Below are 27,442 nucleotides of genomic sequence, written 5' to 3'. Positions count from 1 at the left end.
AATAATTAGTCTAGGTGTGCCATATTATGAAAAAGGTTGAAAATCACTGACTTAAGGGAAATTTTCTGCTGTATGGCAAGCAAGAGGAAGAATAATTATGGCAGATTAACACTGGTGGATAGTAATGGCAGCAGACTAACAGCTGCAAAGGATATAGCAGAATTATTGAACAAGCACTTTATCAGCATATATCATACTGGTGTAAATGATGTCATGCAATATATAGAGGAGGCAAGTATTAGGAAAATTGTAAGTGAAAGAAACAGAGGTGTATCAGATGTGTGGTTGGGTTAGATATTAATAAGGCTGTGGGAATGGATGACATATCAGCAGTATAAGGAATGTGCAACACAGTTGGCTATGCCCTTCACCTGGTTATTTAATGAAAGTCTTCCAGTGGGTAGAGTTACTAAGGAGTGGTAAGAAGGCAAAATACCACCACTCCACAAGCATAGTTCTAGGACAAATTTCCAACTATAGACCCGTCTGTATAACCTGCAGTTGTAGTCGAAGTGTTAGAGAGATTGGTTGGGAATACGAGGGTGGTCTGAAAAATTCTCGGCCTAACAACGAAAAAACGAATTTATAACTTCAAAATTATTTTTATTTTTCAACATAATCTCTCTTAAGACTAATACATTTATTCCAGCACCATTATCCCATCCCTGTAGCAGTCCTCAGTAAGAAAGATCTGCAAAATACTCCTCTATAGTTGCAATCACCTATTGATTTCCAAGAAAAACGCTGACCAGCGAGGAAGAGTTTTAGTTTTGGGAAGAGATAGAAATCAGAGGGAGCCAAATCTGGGGAATAAGGTGGATGTTCCAACAATTCATAGTGCAGATCCCTTAATTTTCCCATTGCTAAAACACCTTTGTGGGCAGGTGCATTGTCCTGATGAAAGATTATTTTTTTTCTTCTAGTTTGGTTAAAAGATTGGAATAATTTTCCCCAGTTTCTGTTTTACCCTTTTCAAGATAATTAATAAACAAAATGCCTTTAGCATCCCAAAACACCAATGCCATGACTTTCTTGCTGATGGAACCGACTTTGTCTTCTTTGGCACTGAACAACCAGCTTCTGTTCACTGTTTTGACTGCTGTTTGGATTCTAGTGTTGTGTAATGGTGAATCTCAGTCTCATTCATAGTAATAATTTATGCACAAAATCAGTTTTATTCTCGTTAAAACGCTCCAAGCACTGTTCAGAGATTTTATGCAAGTGCATTTTTGATCTGCTGTGAGCAAATGCAGTACCCATCTTGTGTAAAGCTTTTTCATTTGCAATTCTTCATGCAAAATATATCCTACACGTTTTTTTGAAATGCATATAGTCTCAGCAATTTCACGCACTTTGACTCGTTGGTCATTCAATACCATATGGTGCCCTTGATCAATGATTTCTGGTGTTGTTACACTTTTTAGGCATTCTTCACATGGATCATCTTCAAGGTTGGTATGGCCATGTTTAAACTCGCCAGCCCATTTCTTAACTGTTGAAAATGAAGAACATGCCCATAAACTTTTATTAACTTTGAATGAATTTCTTTTGCCATTACACCTTCTTTTACAGGGAATTTTATAACTGCACAATACGCAATTTTATCCATCTCAAGGGATACAGACAACTGTATAAAACAAACTGCTTGACAGAATGACTTGCAATTTCACATGGATGCTTATGACAGATATACCAACTTAAACTAAATTTATTATAGTCTGACCAAGTGAAAAATAAACTTTTAACATCTTTCTCTAAATCCAGAGTAATTTAATAAAAAAAAAGGTGGCAACTCCTATAGGTAAAGAAGATGACCTTGCTATTGCTTCTGCCTGGTATCTCCAACTCTGGGCCTGGTTCCCACTGAAGAGACCTCAATAAAGGTCGAAACTAGTCTGGGTAGTGGCCAATCCCTTAATGCATAACATTATACATATCTGCAAGGAGATGTGTTTTGCATTATGGGAGATACTGGGATAGGAGTGTTGGTAGCTTGCTCCACCTTTGCTACGAGTTGCCTGGTGTTGTACTACTTACCCAGGTAAGAAAGTACAACACCATATTCAGTCCTGAATATATTTTTAGGTGCAAACTTCGTTTGCTCTCACTTGGATAAAGGATTAAACTAAATTTATTATTAGAAAAAAAAATGTTGCCAATAGTGTTGCCATCTATGGTCAGGGCCGAGAACTTTTCAGACCACCCTCATATAATAGAGGATTGGGTTGAACAGATATAGCATTATTTATGATGGTCAGGATGATTTGTAAAGGGTAGGTACTGTTTTAGTAATTTACTTGCATTTTATGGTAAGGTGATGTGTTAGATAAGGGAGGATCATATACAGTGATATTCTTGGACTTTGCAAAAGCGTTTGATAGATTACCACATGATCAGTTGTACAAACTGCAGAGGATGGGAATGGATTGTATTTTGGCTCTCTGAATGATACCAACAATGTTAATGGAACAGTGTCTCAAAAAGGAGGGTAACCTGTGACATGCCCCAGGGTTTCTTTTCTTTGTACTGTTTAACTTCTTTGTAAATAATATATTATATGGACTGACTGGGGATCTTCAGTTGTTTGCTGATGATGCAAAGTTGGAAAGAATTATAAGTAGCACTGCTAATGTTAATTCCCTGCAAGAAGATTTGAATGGACTTTTAATTGGACAAAGGAGTGGAATTGTAGTTTTAATGTCAATAAGTGCAAGATGTTGCATTTTGGAGTGCAGAAATATAAAGCTGTGTACTATATCGATGGAACCATACTGCAAGTGGATGACATTCGAGATTTGGGAGTGAAGGTTGACAGTGGACTGAAGTTTAGAGGACATATTGCTAGTGTTCCAAAGGCTGGACATAGTGCTGCTATGATAAGAAGTACTCTAACAGGTAGGGATAAGGAAGTGGTTGTGCCACTGTATAAATTCACTGGTCAGGACACACTTGACCAGATCTGGTCTGGTTTTCAATGCGATGTGGAAACATTGGAGAGGGTCCAGAAGAGTGTGTTTAGGCTATATCGGGACTTTGGAATGCAGGCTATGGAGAGAGGTTGAAGAAATGTGGATTGTAGAGTTTGGTAGATAGGAGGAACAGAGGTGATATGATTGAGACATTTAAGTTACTTAGAGGATTTTATCAGATTAATCCAGAGGGGATTATAAAAAGAGTAGAAGGTGAGAGAGGAAGAACCAGAAGTCATCCCTGGAAGTTATGTAAAAGTGTGATGAAGAAGGGATGTGAGAATAGATTTTTTACATGGAGAATTGTCAGTGAATGGAATGCATTTTTAATGCAAAGGAGTGTTAAGGATTTTTTTTTTAAGATTGTTTATGACAAATATGTTGTCAGTTGAGTAAACCTCCCACAATGAGTCTGCTGACTCCATAGAAGGTAATAATAATCTCCCAAGCTACTCTCCCCAAATGAGACTATTACTGCAGTGTTCTGTCCCAGCAAACTGTAGTTTTCTCTGGCCCAACACTTTCACTTGCAGAGCAAGTGCTTTTATCCTTCCATGTTCAGATGCAATCTGTTTTTTGCATACAGTTCTCTTCTGTCAGCAAATGCACTCCAAATATCCTCATATTCCAGATCCCTCTTCTTATACATTCTCACTATCACCACTCCTCCTTAACTCCAGATCATCATACCAAGACAACACATTCACTATCCTTTCTCCCCTTCTTGCACTTTTCTGGTACACAGTCTCTAATTGCTCAAGTCTTTCACTTCATACTGCCTCAGATTATTTGTGCTCACAATTACTATCTTCTCATCCACATTTTGACTCTATCTTTGTGTATGTGTGTGTGTCATTCCCTAGACAAGCTCTAACATTCTGTTCTGCACACCCAAAATCATCAGATCTTCAGAAATTATAGTATTCACAGTTCAGTTATTCTTCCAATAATTCATACCTTACTCCCCACTTTTCACTTTCATTTCTCTATCTGAACTTCAAACATTTTTTGCTCCATTCTTTCACCTTCTGCTCACATCCTTTCTTTTCCTTGTTCTATCATATTTATGATCTCTGCTTTCACATGTTCTCCTTGTATTAGTTAATCTCATCTCAAGCCTCCTAATCTCTCCATTCTTCATTCACTTTAATCACCTCAGTCTGTCCCTTTCCACTTCTTTTCTCATTATCTGTTTTCCTCAACAAGCATTCTGTTCTGATTTAACATTCATCCATTTCAACTGCTAGTGTATTCTATTAATATATTGAAAATGAATGAGTGCTAGTGAGACAAGAGTAACATGATTGACGATCAGGAACATGCAAGACACAAATGTGTCTTGCATGTCCATAGTGTTACGCCAGGAACAACATCCAGTCAATGGATATGTATGGCAATCACCGTGATAGCAATGAGAAGTGACACAACAATAAAGAAATACTGAAATATCCACAAAATAGCTGAATAGTGCCTCCTCAGTGCAACTGGAAGAACGACAAAACATTTGTGCCCTTCGATTGAAAATAGATTGTTCAGTTCTCGTGTGATGAGAGGAATCTTTATATGGGCTTTTTTCAATTGAAAGAGTTAGCAGGAGGGGAGGTAGAAATCTGGGATTTTCATCTCGCATACAGGCAAATCAGAACAGTAAATACTTTTGGTGGGTGGCAGATGGTTTTGTGTGAAGAATAGCTGATAGTGCTACTGTATGTAAATGGAGGATTAAGTAGTGAAGATGGTTGGTTGGTTGGGTGGGTAGAATGCTCTCTCATGATGAATCCTTTAACTCTTTGGTGTCCCATAATAACTCACATAAATACAGTACACTCAGTGATATCCGATGTAAAAGCTAAATGTAAAATTGCAATATCATTACTCACAAAACAAAGTAAAACTTATCTTTTTTGAAACCCAATCCTAAGCAACAGCCTTTTTTGTTTTGTTTTTCATAAATATATAATTATCCTTTTTAGGTCATTGTGATGGACTCTAATGGTGGTTCAGATTAAGCTCATCTACAATTTCATATGTATTACATTACAAAGAATAAAATTTCTGTTCTATTATTTTTGTTGCTAAGCCTGCCTTTAACCTAAGAGATGTCCATGAAACTTGACCAAAAAAAAAAAAACTGAAATAAAACTTTCAAATATTAATTATACCAGTAGCTCAGATTTTGAGGGCTGTATAGAGCTGTGGAATTGACGTTTGCATCCATAGTGCTATCCCAAAGGCAGAACATTCTAAATTTGATTCTAGTCGCTGACTAAAGGAACTTTTTCTAAGTATCTCTTTGACTGGTTCTTGAGATATAAAATTATTGATAGTTTGAAACATCTACCTTTGATTGGCTAAAGGATGGAGACTGACTGTCCCTCAGTCTCCAGGAGTTAGGCAAGGCCTTGGTCAGTACCCGAGCTAGCATGGCATAGGATACTGACCAGTTTATTAACCATTTAACTGGTCAGTACCCCATCATTTGATGTTTAAGCCAATATGGAATACAATTTAGTCAGCTAATTCCGAAGTTAACACCCATCTTCATTCATTCTTTCTGTATGCAGGTGCTCCTTTCAGACTATGTGGAGGTTCCCTGTTATCAAGGTTTGACCCTTATCTAACCATATGTATTTTTCAATAATCCAAAATTAAAGCCCATTGTATGTAAGCATCCTGTTGCTTGTTTTGGGAATTGCTATAAAACATCCCATGCATTGGGATGGTCACTTTTGTGTGTGTTTATCAAAGAAACCACTTCTCTTTGTATCTGCTAAAACAAACCTGATACATCACCTTACCTCTTTCTTCACTTGGGTACTAAACCAATAACAAGCAATACTTGTTATCAAAGGTTATGGATAAAACATTCACTTATCATACAAGCAGCAGAACTTTAAAACACAGATACACTCAGCCCATTCACAAGTTATTAAACAAAACTGGCAAATAATCTTATTTACTACAGCAGTTATGTTATTATTATCATCAACAGACCTCCATGGAGTCAAGAGACTCATTCTGGGAGATCCCACTCTCACATGCACAGCAAATTGTACCTCGACTTAAATGCATTTGCTGTCCCTGCATTCACCACACTCAGAAGCAATGCATTCCAATCACTCATCACTCTCCATGCAAAAAATCTACTCCTCACCTCCTTGCTTGCATCTACCTTATACAGCTTCAGTGGATGGGCTCTCATTCTCTCCGTCACCAGACATTCTATAAAAAATTTCATCCACGCTAATCTGGTAATTACTGGGCTCTGTAATTTGCATTCTCTCAAGCTGTGCTCATATTCCACATTCCAGAAACCAACTTAGTCAGTTGGCTCTGAACCCTCTCCAATGTCTTATTATCCTTTTGAAAAACTATTACTGATCAAATCTGTGCACAGTAGTCCATATGTGGCCTGATCAAAGTTTTGTACGATGGAATCAAAGCATCCTTACTTCTACATGTCAGTGTTCTCCAGATTATTCCCATAATCTGTGTTGTCCTTAATTTTAACAAAATTGTCCATGAAATTTCAAGTCCCTAATCCCCAAATCTTTCATCTCCTCTACCTCTGAAATATCCCCACCAATCATTAAACTGACATTCCCACACACTCACCCATTCAGACAGTCTATTTATTTAGGTCCTCTTGCAAAGCTACATCTGCTCTACTTCTCATAACTCTCCCCAAGTTTGAACCATTTAAGTCATTTACATACAAATTAAACAACAATGGCCCAAAACAGACCCCTGGGGCACGTCACTCGTTGCATTCCTCTTCTGGAATATCACCACCATACACAACCTGCTGATACCTATCAGACAGCCAATCCAATCTAGCACAGTAATCTACTATCCAACCCCATCTGTTCCAATTAACTACTAGTCTGTCATGTGGAAATCTATCGAAAGCCTTTGCAAAATCTAAATATACTACTGTATATGCATCCTCTTTGTCAAATGTATTTGTCACCTTGTTATAATAACTAAGCAGATTGCTAAAACACAATCTTCCTTTAGCAAACCCATGCTGTCCATTAAAGAGAATTCTACTGCTGTCCACCCAGTTCCGAATCCATGTCCTCCCTAGCTTCTCCAACACCTTGATCACAACTCCAGACACAAGCAAATTGGCCTATAATTTGAAACCTTAATCTTATCACCCCCTTTATGAAGCAAAACAATTTTGCTTGCTTTCCAATGTACATTAAAGCTGTTAACTCCCTGGAACATTCCCTCAAGATGTGGTGATATATCAAGTCACATGGCCTTGTTGATAAAGTTTACTCAATTCCTCATATACTTTCAGCTCACTCACCATCAGTGGTTCCTCTCCCATTCCCACTCTTTCAAGTTCTGCATTATGTTACAATCACAACAACGGAATATTTTAATGAACGGCTCATTAAACACCTCTACTATAAGCATCCTCTTTTTTGCACCACCATTTTAAGCATCCTATGGTGAACAAACACAAGCAAATTATTATGATAGTAATATATCATAGGTTTTATTTTTAATAATTTTCCCCGTTTTTAAATGGGAGGTTTGTTTCAGTGATCTATATAATTTCATAATTCTAGAATAAACACAGATTTTTAATATAAAATGCTTGGTCTTCCAAACTCTATTCCAAATTTCTCATTGCATAATCATGTAAATTATATAACACAGCCATTTGTGTTGCAATAGCTCTGTTATGCATGATATCTTGAAAAATATAATCTGCTATGAAGTACAATTAAAATTTATCAATTTGAAGAAACAGAATTATTAATCATTATGACAGGCTTAAGTGTTGGTAATCATTCTTAATAGTTTTAGTTTGTTTGGGTATGAACATCCAAAGAACAAAATAAATACTGGGGGGGCTGGAAAGTTCTGATAAATACCTAAAACAAAAATTATATTAATGCAACTGATATAACTACAAGGCAGAACATATTATTACTATATCTCTGGATTTCAAGCCACACCTTCAAAGCACATAAATTACAACTGTAGTAAGACCCACAGTACTTAATTAGACTATTGCAAAAAAAAAACATTTCAAGTTGTAACTGAAAAGGAACTAATGCCCTTTTAGAGGCTGGATAAAAAAAAATGAAGTTAATACAGGGAAATCAATTTATCCAGTCCTTAGAGGGATCTTTGATAGGATATTGGTCCCTTTTTAGTTGCCAGACTGGTTGACTGAATGGTTAGCATACACATTCTCCACCCAACAGACTGTGGACTCAAATCCCACCATGGGTATGGATGTTTGTAATTAGGAGATGGATTTCATTGCACAGTGTGAAACCACTTCCCCATCTATTGGAGGCCTGAAATGGCTTGCAAAAGTCCCATATTTGGTCTCTAGAGCAGGGTTTCCAAACTATGTAAAAAAATAAATTTCAAAAATACAAAAAACATACATATAAAATTGATAAAAAAAAAATCCTTAGCATATAGGTTTGCAAATAAACTTTCGTGAGTGGAAGCAACATAAAAAAACAGTTACAATTTGAATTGTTTCTGTAATGATCTAATTTAGTGCTATATGTTTACCACAGTTGTAATTTGCACTCCAAAGATACTGGTTCAATTAGTAACTTTTATTTATTTTGTTCATCTAGTGTTGCTTATAATTAAAGCACTTATGAATATATTTAATATTTTCTTGTAATGTAAAATCCAAGTTTTGACTGATTGCTTCTGCATGATGCTATTTCATTGATGGAAGCCAGTTTTTCAGATTAAGTTTTGAAATTGTGAAATAGTGCCTCTCTAGCTTTAATGAAAGAATCTTTCTATATTTTGTGATCTTTTGAAGGCTTCTTATGTTTTTCATAAAAACATAGAAGCTGTGATAGTATTAATTTTGGTGAGAAAATTCAATTGCTTCACTTTACCTTTTGATTACTCAGTGGCAGGTGAATAGTCATCTTCATGTTTCTTATGGACAGTTAAAAAATGTCCTTTATTATTGGCTCTTCTCGGAAGTGCTGAAGTTGAATTACAAATAATTCAAACAAATATATTTTTTAATGAAAAAAAAAATTTGCTTCTTACCCTCTCATGGTGTTTTTTTTTTTTCCTTTCTTTTCACATGTGCTTGGTTGAAACATTTAAGCATGTAACAACTTAAAATATATAGTCAAACTTTGTTGTAACGAGCACGGAAATAACGATCACAGCTGAAATGCGCAAAAAGCCATAATGATTTTAATTTACACATATTCATTCCAATACAACTGCTCACTTTTACAGTAAGCATATGACACCGATATACTGTAGATTTTGGTAACTATGCCAATATTCTTCTTAATTGCTTGGTTAGTTCTTCAAATAGATAAAAATGAAAGGAGTGACTTAGGTTTTATGACCACCTTTATAAACTGGCCCATAATCTGATAGGCCAGTTTATAACCTAATCTGTTCCTCTGGGTGGGTGGTGGGGGGGGGGGGCATCACTACCTAACTTTTCAGTATTCAGCCTCCAGCTCTCCTCCCTCACTTACCCTTACACTGCCACAATTGTAAAATCAATTAAAAACAAATTCTCCATCACAAACATGTCTACTAAAAGAAAATGTCTTTTGGTTCACAAAAAAGTCAAAATTATTCATGAGTTATAACATGGTGTGAAAACTGTTGAAGTGAGTAAAAAGTTTTCTTTGTTCTCTTCAACAGAATCAGCATTGCAGAAGAATAAAGATGTACATATTGGTACTGGAAAACAACATAACAAAAAGAAAAATTAGAAAGTGTGAACTTATAAATGTCAATGAAGCATTGTTTCAAAGTGTTACGTCGTTTTTCTTATATATTTTACCCCTATTGTTCTCATTATGCCTACTGAGATCTGGCTTCTAAACTGACTTTCTGGGGCCGTTTCTCTCTTTGAGCTCTGGCGAAATTTATTTGTTATTGCTGCACCAATCAGAACTCTAGGATAGAAATTCTTATGTGAAGAAACTTTCCCAGAATTCAAGTAATACCTTATATAGATTAAGTAGTTAGGTAGATTGTCAAGGCCTGACTGTATAGTCAGGCCTTGACAATCTTAAATTCCCCTTCTTTACTCTAAACTTAGGTTCAATAATTCCGTGAGTGGTAAAATTCAATCTCTTACTCAGACAAACTCAGGTGTACATGGGAAAATATATTTATTATTTATCTAAGAACATTACAATTTAAACAACACGTGTAATCAAGCAAATCAAGGTTAATAATAATCAAACAGGCTATTCAAACACACTTATGAGAATCTTATGTTCATCTATATCACAAACATGGATGGTGGTGTTAAACTAGATTAATGTGAATGGGTCGTTAGTAGCAGTAAACTTGGTCTAGACAACTTATGAACATAGACTACCAGTCCAATTCAATTAACATAACATAGGAAATTGTCTCAAGATTTTCTCTCTCTTCTTTTTTAAACTCTGTCCATTTTACACCTTCATCACCAATAGATAACACATAAAAAGGAAGATTTGTACATTACCACCTTGTTAGACGATTTCTCGAATCCTTCCATCTGTTCTTTGTGATAGATTGTCCCTCTGAACAATGGATTGCCGCCACGTGCTCGTCCCGAATTCGCTTGGTTATTTCTTATGGGCTTACGAACTTTTCACGTCACCGCTTCTAACACGATTTACCTTCAAAGGAATCCTTTGCTGCTTTCTCATCAGTCAGATCCAAACTGATGGTCTAAAACTCGAACACTGCTCTCACCTCGTGTTATTTTTTCTTCGATTTGTGTCACTCAGCAACGGGAAACACGTTGCCGCTTTGCTGTCGTCATACGTCTTGTCGAGTATCAGGTATGCTGATTCGCTCGGGAACTTTGAGCAGGAGGGTACACGTGATTGGGGAACACCACAGGAACCAGGAGGAAAAAAAAAAAAAAAAAGGAGTCTCTCTCAACGCACTCCAAACTTGTCTACGACACTCTCCCATATGCTGTTACCGAGTGACGTCACCTCCTTGCTGTACGCGCATCGCTTTTTTTGGGGAACGCAAATTTCTTGCGCCTTCCATAAATGCCTACTCATCGCTCATTACATCATCTTTGATGGTCAAACCGCAACCTTTGAACTTTTGTTCGCCCGATGATACACCACTTTATACATGGCATATTTTAACATTGATGTTTTTGACAAATTAAGATTCCATCTATTTTAAACAATAACTTTAAACATAGTACAATTTAATATTTATTTCCTTCTTCGATTTCATTTTAATTTAAGATTCAACCTCTTCTTTTATATTTTAATTCCCTTTTAAGCAAAGTTAATATCTGCATCTTTACGTATTATGTCTGTTTTGCCAAGAGTACAAGTGTGCTTTTGCTTGATATTGTTCTCTTGTTAAATCTTGAATGGAGCAGTTCTATTCTTGATAGAGCCATCATTCAAGATCTAACAAATGGTTTACTACCCAAAGTGCTGGATTCTCAACAGACAGTCTGATCTTGAAGGCTCAAGTGGAAAAATTTGCTTGCAACAATTTTGTATGTAACAGAAGTTGTCTGAATTGATTTAAAAACTGACATACCATCATTTTGTCAGTTTTTTAAGAAGACTAATTGAAATCGTGTTTCCCCATGAGAGGTCACAAGACCTGTAACACAACAGTGTCATGTGTGGACAAGTGGTTAAAGCAAAAAGAAGGAATCTGTTAATTTTCTTGAATATACAGAGTCCGACAAAAAAATGTATACACACTTCAGCAAAAGAAAAACCTGTATAAAAATTCTAATACTAAATTGATACAGACATCAAGAGATGATACAAGTTACCTTTGATTTATACATTTACACGAGGTGCTCAAAGTGGTTACCATTAGCGTCCAGATACTTATTACAGCAAACTACTGCTTGTGCAACATTGCCCAAAGCATCCAGTGGGATTGCTGTGCATGCCATTTCAATGTCTTTCTGAAGGGCCAAAAGTGTAGCTGGACTTCCCCCCCCCCCCATAGGTAGACGTCCAAGGGTGTTAAATCATGAGAGCATGGAGGAGGGGGGGGGAGAAACTCAACTGCACCTCTTTGTCCTATCCATTGTCCCTGCAAACTCTCATGTCATGCCATCTTGTTGGAAAAGAAATTGATCATTCCCATAAAGCACATGAATGGCAGGTAAAATGGATGTTTGTAGCATGTCTAGGTATACTTGACCAGGTAACAGTTCCTTGAAAGAAAAATGGTCCTATTAAACCCCTAGATGACAATCCACACCAGACATTGAGCCCCAGTAAATTGACGCCTAATATCCACATGAACGCCTGGATTTTCTGAAGCTCAATTATGCCAATTCACTGTTCCATTAAGCTTAAATTGTGCTTCATCAGACCAAACCTTCTTCCTCACAAACTCCTCATCCACCATGTGTTCAACCATTTGCATAGCTAAAACCATGTGTTGAAAGAATGCAGTATTGTTGTCACAATACTGCATTCTTTGATCAGGATCATCTTGATTCGTTGCATGTAATAATCTTGGGATGTAAACTTTCCATTTAGCTGCTTTAAGAATGCATTGTATGTTTGCTCTGCTAACTCCTGTCTCACGTGCACATTGTGTGGTGGACTTATGGTGAGCGTGTAAACTGTTTCAACACCATAGCCGAGGAAACAGGACTTGTTGCTGTGCAAGGCCTCCCAGATCTTCCCTTCTGCACATCATACACGGGTCTCAAACTTATCACGAATATGTGCAGTTGTCAGGCGTGTTGGAGGTTGTGATGCAAACTCATGCCTCCATTGTTGTTGAACTTCAACATTATTCTCAAATTTGAAATACCAATTTAAAATGGTCTTGCATTTCTCAAACGACAATCTTGCCTTGGTCATGTGTTGATGCTAGTATTCGTGTGAGTAACAACATCTTTTGAAAGAACATCATACTACACATTGCTACCGTAATTTGATCCAACTTCGAAAAAAGTCCAAAGATGACATCAGTATATAGTATTATATTATTTTGAATTAGAGAAATAAACTGTGTTTAGTATTAAGTGTATGATTTTAAAATTATGGACAAATAAATTGTGTTTAATATTAACATATTGTAGTTTATACAAGCATATTCATAAAAATAATATCTAGGTATGTAATTATATTTTTTTTTCTCTCTAATATTTCTTTATTTTTTTTTTTTTTTGAATCTATTTTTATTGAGTTATTGAGAATTTAAGAAACTCTAGGAGGCAGATTTAACTCATCACTGCTATAGTGAGTAATGTTTATAATGAGAAAATTTTGTCAGTCTTGTGGTGCTCATTATAACTAAGTTCAACTATATTTCATTTACTGTACATACTAAATGCACTGACTTAAAAGTATAGCAAACATGACAAGTTATTTTAAACCAAACATGAACTATAATTTAGTTGACCTTACAATGATTACAGATTTCAGTTTCAAACTGTTTTGGTATTTACAGGAAATTTTATACATATCAGCTGCACTCTTGTTTATTCCAACCAAAATCTTTGCAAGACTACACAAAACAAATAAGTTTCAGCAAACATTGTATTGGGTAAGATTTGTCCCCCCCACCACCACCACAAGGGCCATAGGCAACTATAAATGGCTCTGAGGTCGACCCAGGCAACATCTTGACCATTCCTGATATATAATAATATATATAAATCTTACTTCACATGCAGAATAAAGTGAGTGAGATCATCTGCAACAACTCGCACTGTATCAATATATATATATGTATGAAATTTGTTATTGGAAAGATAGCTATATTTGTATATATAATTATTTGATGTACAGTTTTTCTATAATTATCTGATTTTTTTTTAACACAGAAACTTGTAATGCACCATCTGAAGTGGAATACAGAAAAATTTATTCAGACTGGTGCCATGAATTTGAGAAGTACAAGTTGGCAATGAAAACTTGGCAGAATAAACAACAAGTAAGTCTTAATTGGTGTGTTCGGATTAGTACCTTGATACTGCATACTGATATAATAAGCATGAGATGAATTTTTATTTAATTTTTTTTCTCTTTTGTAAATAAAGATTGCCTTGCTCTTATAATGAATAACTGGTTTTCATATTTTAAAAATCGCCTTTATGTTGCCCGAGTTGACAGTTGATTTCTCTCTCTCTTGTATAAACATGGCAAAACTAGTAATAACTGTGAAGTCTAAACTGCTTGTTCTTGTACTGTACTTTATCTCACATGACTTTGTGAGCAAACCTTAATTTGGTAGTTTGTAGGAAGCTTTCAAAATTAAGCCTCAACACTAAAAATGTAAATATTTAAAATTTCTACATTTTCAGTTTAATACTGCAAAGTTTGCAATGTGGAGAAATGGCATATACTGTTACAAGGAAGAATAAAAATATCTTTTCTCTTCCAGGATATTGCAGCTACCCCCCCCCCCCATATACAACTTACCTGTGCATATCAGAGAGTCATTCTATTCTCCAATATTTGAAAAATGTGATAATGACTAAAGTGAATTTTAATGAAAATTATCTTAGTCATTACCACTTTACAGTCTAACTCAAAACTTATCCAGTCAGATAATGAGTGATTATTTCCCTGTAACACAACAGTGTTGTGCGTAGATAAGTGGTTAAAGGGAAAAGAAGGAATCTGTTAACAAGTTTCTTGAAAAGCTGGAGGTTGTATTCTTTGGAAAAGGGTGTTTAAAAGAACGGGTAGCTGGAATGAAGCAAGAAGATGCGATGTTTGGAGCTAAAGTTAAGAGATGTTGATTGGTGGTCATGATTAGAGGAAAGCAGAGGAATGGTGGTGGCTAGTTTGGTGGAGCAACACCTATGTAAGTACCTATTTTTTTTTTTAAAAAAAAAAAAAAAGCAGAATGCCTATGCGAAAGTAGCTGGAGGAATTCTATGAGAGAGGATCCTATTGAATCCTATATAGATGATATGAATCCTATTAAGCAGACTGTTCTCTTCTGTGTATAGTCATGATTTCTCAGAGAGGTTCTGAAGCACCACACTAAATATGAGAGTATTATTATTAGACCTCCAGAGAGTCAAAGACTGATTGAGAGAAACCAGAGTGTGAAGTAGCATCTCTTTCAGGTAAAAGACAGGTCTGTGTTTTAACAGATTGAAATTCACTAAAGTTGTCTTCACCTCATTTGAGAATGGTGATAAATAAGATCAATGTTTTAGACATTAAAGTATGTAATGCACTTAAAGTACTTGAACAGTGTTTAAGACATTAAGTATTTAAATGACTGGTTATACAATGGGAGTTTCTCCAGATGAAGAAGAATGAAGAGATTACCATCAGCAAAACAATGAATAGAATTTAAAGTTATGTGAATGTATGGGTTGTTTTTATATTTGAAAAAAAGTTAAGAGATTATTATCATCATCATCAGACCTCCATGGAATCAAAAGACTCATTGTGTCAATCATATTTACTCCTATCCACTAGATTCTGCAAATTCTGTTTCTTCTTTTTTTTTTTTCGAGAGAGACTAGAAATCACCTTTTGTAATTGTCGCTAGGCCAATACCTCTTCATCCTTGTGACTAAATCTGTGCACAGTAATGCATATGTAATCTGATCAAGACCTTATACACTTGAAACCATCTTCTGACTTATACATACTAGTGTCCTCCAGATTATTGCCACAAATCCATTGTGTTGCCTTCACAATTTTGGCAGTATCTCCCCTAAATTTTAAGCCATTATCCACCATCACCCCAAGATAAGTTATTTTACATCCCCAATTATATAGCCAGCAAAGGTTGGTCAATTGGTAGAGCCTCTGCTACTAATGGCTTGCAAAAAGTTAAGCAAGTTTGAGCGCAGTTAGTAGTTGGAAGGGAGTCAATCGTTCAATGCTGTTGGCACACTCTCCCTCGATGAGTCTCTGAACCCCCTGGAGGTGTCACATAATAATAATAATTATTATTATTATATTATATAGGCTACTTCCATCTTTGCTTCCCAAATTTTAAAACTTTACACTTTAAGAACTAGCAATCCCATTCTATTGCTATATTCATCCAATCTATTCAAGTTTTCTTAGAAAGCTATAACTGCTTTATTCCTAATAGTTTTCCCCAACTCTGCATCAGCAGCACAACTGCATATCACCATCAAATTCTTCCCAATATCATTAACATTTAAGTTAAACAGCAACAGACCCTTGAGGTGCTAATGACTTTTCTCTTCCAGGATACTGCAGCTCCCCCCCCCCCTCATATACAACTTACCTGTGGATATCAGAGATCCATTCTCCAATTTACTATACAATCTCATCTGTTGATATTTAATTACCAGTTTGTCATGTGGAAATCTATTAAAGGCCTTTGCAAATCTAAATATACCACGGTCTATGTATCTCCCTTGTTCGATGCATTTTTCACTTTGTTAAAATAAGTAAGGAGATTGCTAAACACCATCTTCTTTTAGCAAACCCATGCTGTTGTCAAAGAGAATGCTGTAATTGTCAATCCAATTCTGAAGTTCGATCTTCACTTATCTCTCCAACAGCATAATCACAACTGCAGATATACATTTGCCTACAATTTGAAGCTTAGTCTTATCACTTTCTTTATGAAGCAGAACAATTTTGCACTCTTTCCACTCCTCTGAACTTGGCCCAATGTAAGACTCATGTTAAACAAGTAACTAATGATCATTGTTAACTCATTGGAACATCCCCTCAAATCATGCAGCAATATCGATCTGAGAGGAAGTGTTCACTTGTTTGCTGATGATGCAAAGTTGGGTAGAGCAATTGTGAGTGCACAGGATGTCAAAATTTTACAGGATGATTTGGATAGTTTGGAGGACTGGGCTAGGAAAAATGGATGTCAATTTAATGTGGCAAAGTGTAAGGTTATGCACTTTGGGGTGAAAAGAATAGCAGCAGTATATCGCATTGGTGGAACCATACTCCAGGAGATTGATGAGGCCAGGGATTTGGGAGTGTTGGTGGATAGGGAGTTGAAGTTTAGGGGGCACATTGCAAAAGTAACTAAAACAGCTCACCAAATCACTTGGCTTCTGAAAAATACTTTAACATGCAGAGATGAACAAGTTGTTGTTCCTCTGTATCGAGCCTTGATAAGACCTCACTAGACTTCTGTGCCCAGCTATGGGCACCAGGGTTTCTTCGTGATGGGGAGGAAGTGGAGAGGGTCCAGAGACGAGTGACCAAGATGATAGCAGGTCTGTGGAATGAACCTTATGAGAATAGGTTGAAGATTTGTGGGTTGCAGAAATTGGACGATAGGCGAAGGAGGGGTGATATGATTGAGACATTCAAATTACTGAAGGGTTTTTATAAGATTGATCCAGAAGATATTTTTGAAAATATGACTGGTGGTGGGAGGACTAGGGGCCATGCATGGAAGCTGGGCAAGAGCGTGGTTGACAAGGGTGTTAGAGCTAGGTTCTTTACTTGGAGAGTGGTAAATGAGTGGAATAAGCTTCCAGAGTCTGTTGTGGGTGCTACGACCGTGAATGAGTTCAAGGCAAGGTATGATAGATACTGTGTGAATGTTGAATAGTTGTTCTTGACATGATGTTAGGGCCTCCCTCGATGAGTCTGTCGACTCCTTGGAGTTTCCCGGAACAATAATAAAATATATCACAAAGCCATATAGTCTTATTAAACATGAAGTTTGCTCAATTCTCCATATCTGCTGCTCACTTACCATTAGTTCCTCTTCCTCCTCCCTTCACTAGAATACCATACCTTTAGGAATTGCTCATTTAATATCCTCAGTTATGTCATCATTCTATCATTTTAACCAACCAGTATGATCCTGCTATAATCATTCTTTCTTCTACTGGCAGGATATCAAAAGAACTCCCCGAGATTTTTTTTTATCACTTTGTGCTCTTCATATAACTGATTATTACCACTTGTCTTGTGCTGCCTCCATGTAGTCTTCTTCCAGATTGCATGCCTGACCTAACTTATTTAATTTCCTTACTCTTGGAATACATTCAGAACGTCCATAGCTCAGTTGGAAAAATGAAGCCCTTTGGTCAGAAAGACCTGGGTTCGATTACCATCCATGACATGAGGAACCTTTATCTGGTCTCTTTCGACTAAAGGTGAGTTAACTAGTCTTATACGGAGGTGGAGGTTTTTTTTTTTTCCTCCTGGAAACTCGGGTTTTTCATCCCTCAGAACAGGCAAACTAGCCCTATGAACACACGCACATATACTTCTGCAGACAAAAACACCCCCCCCCCAACGTTAGGCTCTGCAACAAGTCAGTTGGGCTTGCGCACGTAAGGTCACATCATGTAAAAAGGCCGACCCCAAATAGATGGGATAAGGCACGATAGGAAGAAGACACTTGGAATACATTCAGACATTTCATCTACTAGATGGTTCTTGCATAGGACCCAAGCAATTGGTCTCCTTTCGATCCCATTCCTCATTCATGATATAGCTGCAAGCTGTCTCTTGAGGTTTTTTTTTTTTATATCACCAGCCTTATAATTCTACATGTATCCCTTTCTCACAGAAGTTCTAATATGGTTGCTATGATGTCTTTGTGACCACTCTCACCAACTGGAAGCAGATTTAGTACTCTATTTGTAATAACATCTTCTAATGAGATGATCGAATCCAATACCCCTTGATCCTCGTGTGTCCTCATGTAATGCCTAAGATAATCATCTCTGAAATGCTTTCATACTGCTCCCAGATGCAATCTCTTCATTTCAATCTACATTACCAGGTTTATAACAATATCCAACTAAATATTTCATCCTGCTATACTTCTTCAAAACCACTGCCACTATATTCCCGCATTTTTTCATGAAGATAGACACTTCTCTGTCTATCTTCATGAAAAAAAAATCATATTCTTTCTATCTCCATTCCTGTCAGGATGTCCATCATATCACATCTTATTTAACCTTCTTCTTCTTCTGAGATTTTCATAATCAGAGATCCACATGGAAAGAGATTCAATACCCTATTTGCAATAACATCATTTGATAAGATGATTGAATCCCACATGACATCTGTGTGCTGCCCAAGGTAGTCATTTCTCAAAAATCCAAGAAATCATTCCCATTGTCCCCAGATTCTACTATCTCTTTATTCCAAATCTAATGATCACCCTTTTCTTATTTGTCAGGCTAATTTGCCTATATATTTCATTGTCTGCCCTTCACATTACCTGGTCTACAGCAACAGCCAACTAAATACTTCATCTTGTCCACCTCTACCTCAAACCATTGTACTTGCACCTTGGGCGGATGTAATTTCTCTCAACTATTATCAGCAGCACTCCACCTCTCTTTCTTTCCTGTTTATCTTCAGGAAAAAACATCATATTTCTTAACTTCTACTTCTGCCAGGATGTCATTCTCATTTTCATCCAATCACATCTCACTCATTCTAACAATTTTGGGGCAAATAAACTTCATGAATGCAATCGTTTTATTTCTCTTATTTTGGATATTTCTGACATTTGTAAATAAATGTAATAGCTCATTTCTGATTCTATAACAATTCCACTGAATCACTTTTGAGATGCAACTCCTGCATGCCTCTCCATGGCTATTCCCTCTCTACATCATAACCAGTTCTACAACTCTTTCATTCTAAATCTACAATAGAAATCCTGAAGTCAATGCAGAAGCAAACAATTCATCTGATGTGTGTGAATGTTGGAATTTGTACCTGCTACATCACTGAAGTTGTAAAAGGGAAGCTATTTAGAGCTGAGAATATTAAAATTAAAGGAAGACAACTTCCATCCATTTGGTCATTGTACATCAACAGATGCTGTATGGTCATTCAGATGCTCAGTGATGTGCCACACCAGTCCTCATCATGTGGTCTTGTTAAAGATGACTTCATATTAGAAAATCTGGACCAGGAAAAAAAAAAAAAAATCAACATTTAAAGAAAAGAACTCACAAAGTTCAAAAAGGTTGATGGGATTAGAAAAGCATTGAAAACAACAAATGAATCTGATAGAATGAGCATTAATTGGAGAAGCTCAAAACTGAGTTCCCATTAGGCTCCAATGCAATGTGTGAGTGAGAACTTGCAAGTGTAGTTGCAATTTGAGGCTGGAACTAAGCTAAGACTACATTGTATCTGAAATGTTTTCCTTTTTTCCAGGTGTGGTCCTTTTTTTTTTTTTTTTTAGCTTGACTTTTCACAGTTAAGCTGAAATTGGTTCTTACCACCAAGATCCTTGTTTTGGATTTTATTGGTAGGGGTATTAGACAGATAAAAATAAGAATCATTTAGATGCTAAAGTTGTTTGGTTAAAATATGATTATATATGATTATAAACCATTCTGCTTAAGAAAGCAAATGAAGGAGCAGTAAACAAAGAGTGATAACTTTTTAAGTTACTAAGCTAAGATCACATTGGATCTCAAATGTTTTGGAATGTTTTCCTTTAAAAAAAAAAGGTGCACCCTGTTAGGTATCTACCTGGATAACGAACAAGGATGGGCTGGCAATTTGGGATTTAGCCAACCAAATTGTATTCTTATTGGCTTAAATATAGAATGATGGTACAACATGACAGAATTGTTCTCATAAATATGAAATTAATAATGATTTCAAGTTTAATCTTTTTATTGCCATAAGTAATTCTGTTAGTTTTGGTTGAAATCATTAAAATTTAATAATAAAGAGATTTTCCTCAGCCTGTGTTGCAGCATTAATATTATGTATTTATTTATTTTTATAGAAATGTCAGCTGAGCCATCCTAATGATGTAACATATCAAGATAGTCCTTCTCTATAAAGTATGTGAAAAGTGATTGTGTTGCTCACAGTGCTCAACACCACCTATCAATTTTATGATACGTGCCAGGAACTTGATCAGTCTGCCTCTGGTAGTGTATTTCTGCACATCATGCATTCTGTTATGTTATTTGACTTCTCAAGATGTAGGAGATAAAGGAAAGAAGAAAAGACAGAAGGGAAAAAATGAACTTCAAAGAAGTTGCCATACCAGCCTTAGATGCTCACAACACTGTGGTGTGACAACAGAAATAATAAGATTTAATTATGAATTGCTGAATGCTCAACGACTGACTAGGATTTTACTTTCATTTGTGTTGTTACTTATGTGAATGTGTTGTGTAAATGATATCACTCTTTCAAATACTTAGGCTGCTTTACTACCATGACTAGCCAGACTCTTGGCATAACATTTGTTTAATTAGAAAATGTACAGTGGTCCAGAGAAGTCCGTAAGGAACTTAAACCAAACCAGGAGTGACAGACATATGCAGATTATATATGATTGCATCATTGAGTTATTGGAGACAACCAGTAAATGAAAAAGTTTGGGGGAAACAGAAACTTTTTTTGGGGTTGCTTGAACTAAAAATAACAATTTGCAGACATTCATATTGAAATATTGGATTTCTTTATGCAAAGCAGTTTGACAAACATGAATGCTATTATTTATGCTCTTTTGTTTATGTTTATTATATATATACATTTTACTTTCAAATTTTTTTAACCCTATTTGTTTGCTCTTCTCACAGTACCATTCATAAGATAATAACATAATGTAATATATCAAAATTATAGCACCACCCTCGTCATCTTGCAATGTTTTTCATATTTATTCATCTAAGATTCCAGCATTTTCATATTATACTTCATGGGATATACTCCAACCAATAACATTGTTATAAATGTACTTATATTTTAACTTCTGCTATTCTGAAGAAAGGTTTAGAACTGACAATAAGTATTATTAATAATTTAAAACTACCACAAAACTTTTATTAAGCAGTTTGTTGTAAATACAATTAATAAGTAATGTCACTAAAATTAGGTGAATAAATATATGGGTCTGCATATTGTTAATTTTTAGAAAAGGAATTTATAGCAAGCTATGTAGATTTTAATGAATACTGTGTAGGTATTCATACTTGCATTGTCTTCACTTGTTTGAAGACAATCACATCCTGTCTCCATTCTAGGAAATGGCATTTGAACTTGCTAGTTGTGAATGAAACAAATTTTTATCATTTGAACTTATTAAAAAAAATAGTGCATTCCATTCAGGATTGATGTCAGCTATTGTCAGACATATCTCATATCACAGCTGATGATCACTGCATACAGACAATATTAATATGCATACAATTGTTTATTATTTAAATAGTTGAAAGCATACTGATTCACCAAATGGACTTTTTTTTGTGTGTCATAGTGTTGGATTACTGTAAAATTCTTCTTACATATGCTTGCTTAAATAATTAAAAAAGCAACAACAAATATTTCGACATTAAATATTGTGATATAATTAATATTAACTGATATTAAATTAAAATACATTATGAACACACTTAAATTTATTTTAATCAGCAGTTTTCCCCCATATATAAACAAACCCGTTTATAAAGAATAATAACTAATTTTTAAAACTTTGGTGAGACAGTTGCTAATCAGACAATATATCTTCGCATCGTACAACTGTTTCATTTTATTAATAAAATATTTTATATGTAGGTTTCTGCTGTACCTGTTAAGTGTAGATTGTATATATTCAAACTTAAGTTTCTAAATTATGGACAATGTAGTAAGACACAGTAAACCCATGTTAGTTTGAATATTACAGAATTTAGATGCAATGCTATTTCCTGCAAGCCAAAGTACCATTAAAATTTATGCAAACAAAAAAATTAACTGTGAAAAATGGCCAATAATGGAAATAAATGAAATTTACCTTGAATATTTTGGATAAATTAAAAGATACAAGTAGATGTAGGTATATCAACTGCTAGTACTGTATAGAAAACCTTTGAAGTTGCCTAGTGATAAAAGAACCTAAACCAAGCTTTCTTTAATTTAAAGTGTATTTTTTGGTTTTACTAAATGCACTAATTCAGATTATTACCTAACTGAGCTATCTTTCTCCACCCCTCTCCTTATTTTTTTTTTGCAAACTAGCATAGGTTTACTCTCATTCAAAATTGTTCTTGATGTTATGCAAATCACAAGTATTTTTTATCACAGTGTATATTTTTATTGATAAATAACTTACTTGAAAACACATTAGAACACATACTTTCAAGTAAATTATACATATAATGTTGGATTCATTACTCCAACATTATGACCTCAAATTTGCCAAAAACCCATGTTATAATGGAATTTGAATACAATAAATTGCACGTTATGCATGAATTAAGTAATGGATTTATGCATTTTTAATTAAGAATGATGTACTTTTATGTGAACTTGTCATTTAAGAAAGTTTTCTAGCTGTAAACGGTATTTTAATGAAGTCAGGAAGTTTGATCAAGCTTTAGGTTGGTAATGTCCCAAAAATAACTAGAATATGTCTTGTACTAAAGAAATTCAGTTTAACTAAAAGATATCCATATGTTTTTGTTTAACTTTAGAACAAAAGTTCTCAAAGACTCAGAATATAACAAATATTTTTTCTCAGCTGTACAAAATAAAATAAATGCACTTCAAAACAATTTCCTGACTGCTACTACTATATAGGAAAATATTTAATGAAGTATAAAGCCATGCCTGTTTCATAAGCAATTTACCATGTTGGATAACATAATGGGTAAATATTAAAAATATCTGATTAGTAGCAATTTACTGCTACTAATAAATACATTTTTTCTAACAGTTGTTTTGGAGTTTTGTTAATGTATATTTTAGTTAACATCACTGTTTTCTGGCATGATTTTTTTTTTGTTCTGGACACAAACTTTTTTTAAAAGATGGAGTCATCATAGTAACATAACTGTTCTAATTCTAGAAACTATAATGTAATGCTACTGCTTTTTTGCAAAAAATCCATATAATGCATTATTTCTGTGATATTAATGCACTTTCAGAACAAAATTATCTCTTCCAGCCATGGGTTTCAATATATTCAGTATTATGGTTTAAGTAGATTTTTAAATAATTGCAGTTTAGAAATTAAGAAAATTATTTTTACATCTGATCAAAATGCTATTATTTTTATTTGATCCCTTACCAATTTAAAATAAAAATCAGCATGTACTAATACATTCTCACATGCCTTATCTGAATATATTGAACCACGCTTTTAAAAAAAAAAAAAATCACTTAAACTACACTATTTCATTGTGCTACAGTTTTTTACCCTACAGTAAAAGTATATTCTACTTGATTATGTCAAGAGTTATTACCATAAAGAAGAGTGATGCCGCAATTACACCAGTTTTCTACCAACCAGGAGAAGAAAAAAAGGATATTTTAATTACTTGTAAAGGGAGTAGTTTACACTGCTACTTTTACATCAACTTTTTGACCAAAAATGCATTCCAGTATAATTGTATGCTGCACATTACCATTCCATTCATCCTTCGTCCATTACCACTCTTCAGAGTTAAGTCACTAAGTTTGCTTATTTTTACTGGATCTGGTGCAATTTTTTTTATTATTTATTGTTCATGTATTTTATTCTTTGAGTACATTTCACTTGTAAACTGATGTAAAATCAATTTTTTTTTTATAATGTTAGAGAGTTGATCATTTCATAAGAAATTCATTGTTTTCAATTTATTATGTAATTAGTCCTTTTTTTGTTTCCACACTGTTAATAAATGCTTAAAAACCAATATAGTGTTATGTTTTTTAAAATAAATTAGTGGCAGTGCTGCAAGCCATGCATCTTTGCACCTACTTGAATATTTCCTGAAACTTACAAAAGTTGGTTAGTGATGTAAAAAACTTTTCCTTCACTTTCCTCATTTCAAAATTTGAAAAAGAAAATATCAAGTCACAGATGAGCTATGTACTGTAGCAAGTCATGGAATACTCTTATTCAAGAATCATGGGCCAAATGTCAACCTGTTGTAATTTTGGTTCCAAGGTGAATATTATTAATCCACCATATTTATTCGACAGAGGTATCCAAGCCACAGTATCCAATCTAGGTTAGACTACCTGAATACTCATGTTAGAAACTTAATGGACTGAAGTAGCACTGAGAAAGGATTTAAAATAATATTTAATTTCACTCACTGAGACATTAGGGACTACAATATGAGACTTGTAACACACAAAACTGGGTGAAAGACGAGTCCTAACTAGGTGGGCACCCTCTCATTGCCCTTCCTGATGATGTCTCAGTGACTCAAACAATTGAATGATTTGTAGAAGGAAAAACACCAATTTCTGAGAGAGGAAACCCTGCAACATCTATACTAGATTAACTGTGAAGAAGTCAGAATTGGCTGCAATCTAGAAGCAGCAGCAGCAGCTATTTTTCGGATATTATTTTAATTGTTCAGAAGGTAGGGATGTTCAGAAGGTAGGGATTTTGCCTCTCAAAAACTGGAGTTTTTCCATCCTGCATATAGGCAAATCAGCCACAGAATGCTCAGTTTGTAAAGATAGTATTGGTGCATGGTATGTGTATGTGGAGAATTAAGCTGTGGAAATTATGGGTTGCATGGATCTTTTCCTGTCATAATGAGTCTTTTGACTCCTTGGAGGTGATATTTAAAATAATGATAAATTCCTCTCTGAAATTCCATCAAGGCTGTAATACAGCAGCAAGTATCACCGATTATTAAAAAAAAATAATGGCAGTAAAGTGCCACTCCTAAATTATATCAAATACAATCACACTCCTACATAGAAAAATAGAAAACAATGGCTTTTAAAAGGCCAGGACCCAACTAGAAGTAAAATAAATAATTAATTATAATAATAATAAGAAGAAAGGGACTTAAATATGAAAATTACAAAATTCTTAAAAAAATACACAAAAAATTCTGTGCTTAAACCTAACCTGATGGAGATAACATGGACAAAAAAATAAAGGTGAATTAGCAGCCCAATCCGATCCTATATCAAATCCTATCCTATTTGATCATAAAAGTAATGAAAAGATAATGAAAGAAATAATCAAGAAGGGAGTAATAATCAGAGAACATTAAAGAATGTAAAAACAAAAATTGTGCAAACTTGTACTTATTATTATATGGAAACTTCCATAGTGTCTGAAGAATCATCATGGAAAGCCCACGCTAACCATTATTTGCATAATACAGTATCCTTAGCACTAAACTAACTGTCACCTCTGGAAATCCAATCCACTCATTCACCACTCTCTCTAAGCAAAAAAATCTTGTCCCCGTGCCCTTGTTCATAATTAGCAGCCCAATCCTATCCTTGATCATAAAAGTAATGAAAGAAATGTAACCAAGAAGGCATTGTATTCCCTTATTTCTATCAACTAAATTTTCACTGTAACCAACAAATCTTCAGTCTATCTTCAAAGAAACACTTTGTAAGCTAATCATCTTTTTTGTCACTTGCCTCTGATCTCCAACACATCCACATACAGAAATACAGGCAACCAAATATGTGCAATAGGACAGGCTGTATAAAAACGTTAGAAAGGAATAATGGCTTTCTAATCTTGGTTTCTCTGTCTAAATTCTTCAACTCCAAGTGATCCTTTGAGTTATTTTGTCCACTTTTGTAATATGGCCTCTCAACTTTTTGGTTTTCCCTATCCACCATCTTTGTCAATGTCCTGCAGTCCAAATAACAAATGTGATGCATAGCTTGCAATCTCTTAATAACCTAACATAACTTTATCACACGAATCAACAACCATTATCCTTTGCTCAAATCTTGCAGAATCTTTACATCACCTTTATTAAATAATGCCCTCCTCAATTTTGCATCATGTGCAAAAAAATTAACATTCTCCTCAAATCATTCCCTCCATCAGTAACAGCCCCATACAAAGCCCTGTAGTGTCAGTTCATCAGCCATCCTCTTATTCATGTCAGCCCTATTTTTCCCAGATTACTTCATATAAATATAACCAGTCAGAGAAAGGACACTAGGACACTTCTTTAAAGAGACTTAAGCTCCTGAGGACTGAAAAGGCTTAATTACTTGAAATATGAATGGCAAGGACAGAAGTTGCAAATCCTATAACACAACAGTGGTATACTGGTAATTAAGAAGGAATCAACTGATGTGCTTCTTGAACAGCTGAAGATTGTGTCCTTGAGAAATGCTATTCCAAAGAACATTGGTGGGTGAAATGAAAGAGTAGAATGAGAAGTTGGTTTGATAAGCTTGCAGCATAAGGATACATAGTTAAATTGTGTTGATCAGCAGCTACTCATGTTTCTGCATGCTCAAAAGAAAGTGGCAAAATAATGCTGGCCAGTTCAGTCGATAACACCCATGAAAATAACTATAGAAAACACAAGGCAAAAATGAAACCTGAGATTTGATGTTCTCTCCATTCAAGACATTTTTGGAAACAGAAGGCTATGGATATGATATAATGGTATGGAAGTCAAAGAAGAGTGGACTGGAAATTTAAGTATCATCAAAACCAAGTGGAAATAAAGTAAAGGAAAGATCATTCTTATGAGAAATAAGATAGGATTTTGTTTTGGTAGGTTAGATAGTGTCATCATCCCACTAACAAATAGCAAAGGGTTAAGTCACGAGGTGAAAAAAAGCAGTCAGAATGGGTAAGATGATATA

At 35.0% G+C, this 27,442-nt stretch overlaps 2 protein-coding genes across 6 annotated transcripts in view; one reads left to right on the top strand and one right to left on the bottom strand.

The window, feature by feature from the left end:
• LOC150099707 (semaphorin-2A-like) overlaps window positions 1-26,829 on the top strand; it is a 794,210-nt gene extending 767,381 nt beyond the window's left edge. For 2 of the 3 annotated variants that reach the window (XM_090404419.1, XM_090404417.1), the window contains exon 16: window positions 13,780-14,324. In XM_090404419.1, the coding sequence (XP_090260545.1) occupies window positions 13,780-13,958 (179 nt within the window). In that variant the 3' untranslated portion in view covers window positions 13,959-14,324. Of the gene's footprint in view, window positions 1-13,779; window positions 14,325-20,654 lie in introns of those variants that run through there. The other variant, XM_090404418.1, reaches the window with a different exon arrangement.
• The window catches only part of LOC150099706 (uncharacterized), a 143,782-nt gene that overhangs the window by 60,895 nt on the left and 55,445 nt on the right, over window positions 1-27,442 (bottom strand). The gene's annotated exons all lie outside the window — the stretch shown is intronic.

Source organism: Typopeltis vanoorti, chromosome 14, assembly GCF_054136105.1.
Source record: "Typopeltis vanoorti isolate ZY-2024b chromosome 14, IOZ_Tvanoo_1.0, whole genome shotgun sequence".
Taxonomy (NCBI): Eukaryota; Metazoa; Arthropoda; class Arachnida; order Uropygi; family Thelyphonidae; genus Typopeltis; species Typopeltis vanoorti.
This window is presented reverse-complemented; position numbering and strand designations above follow the sequence as displayed.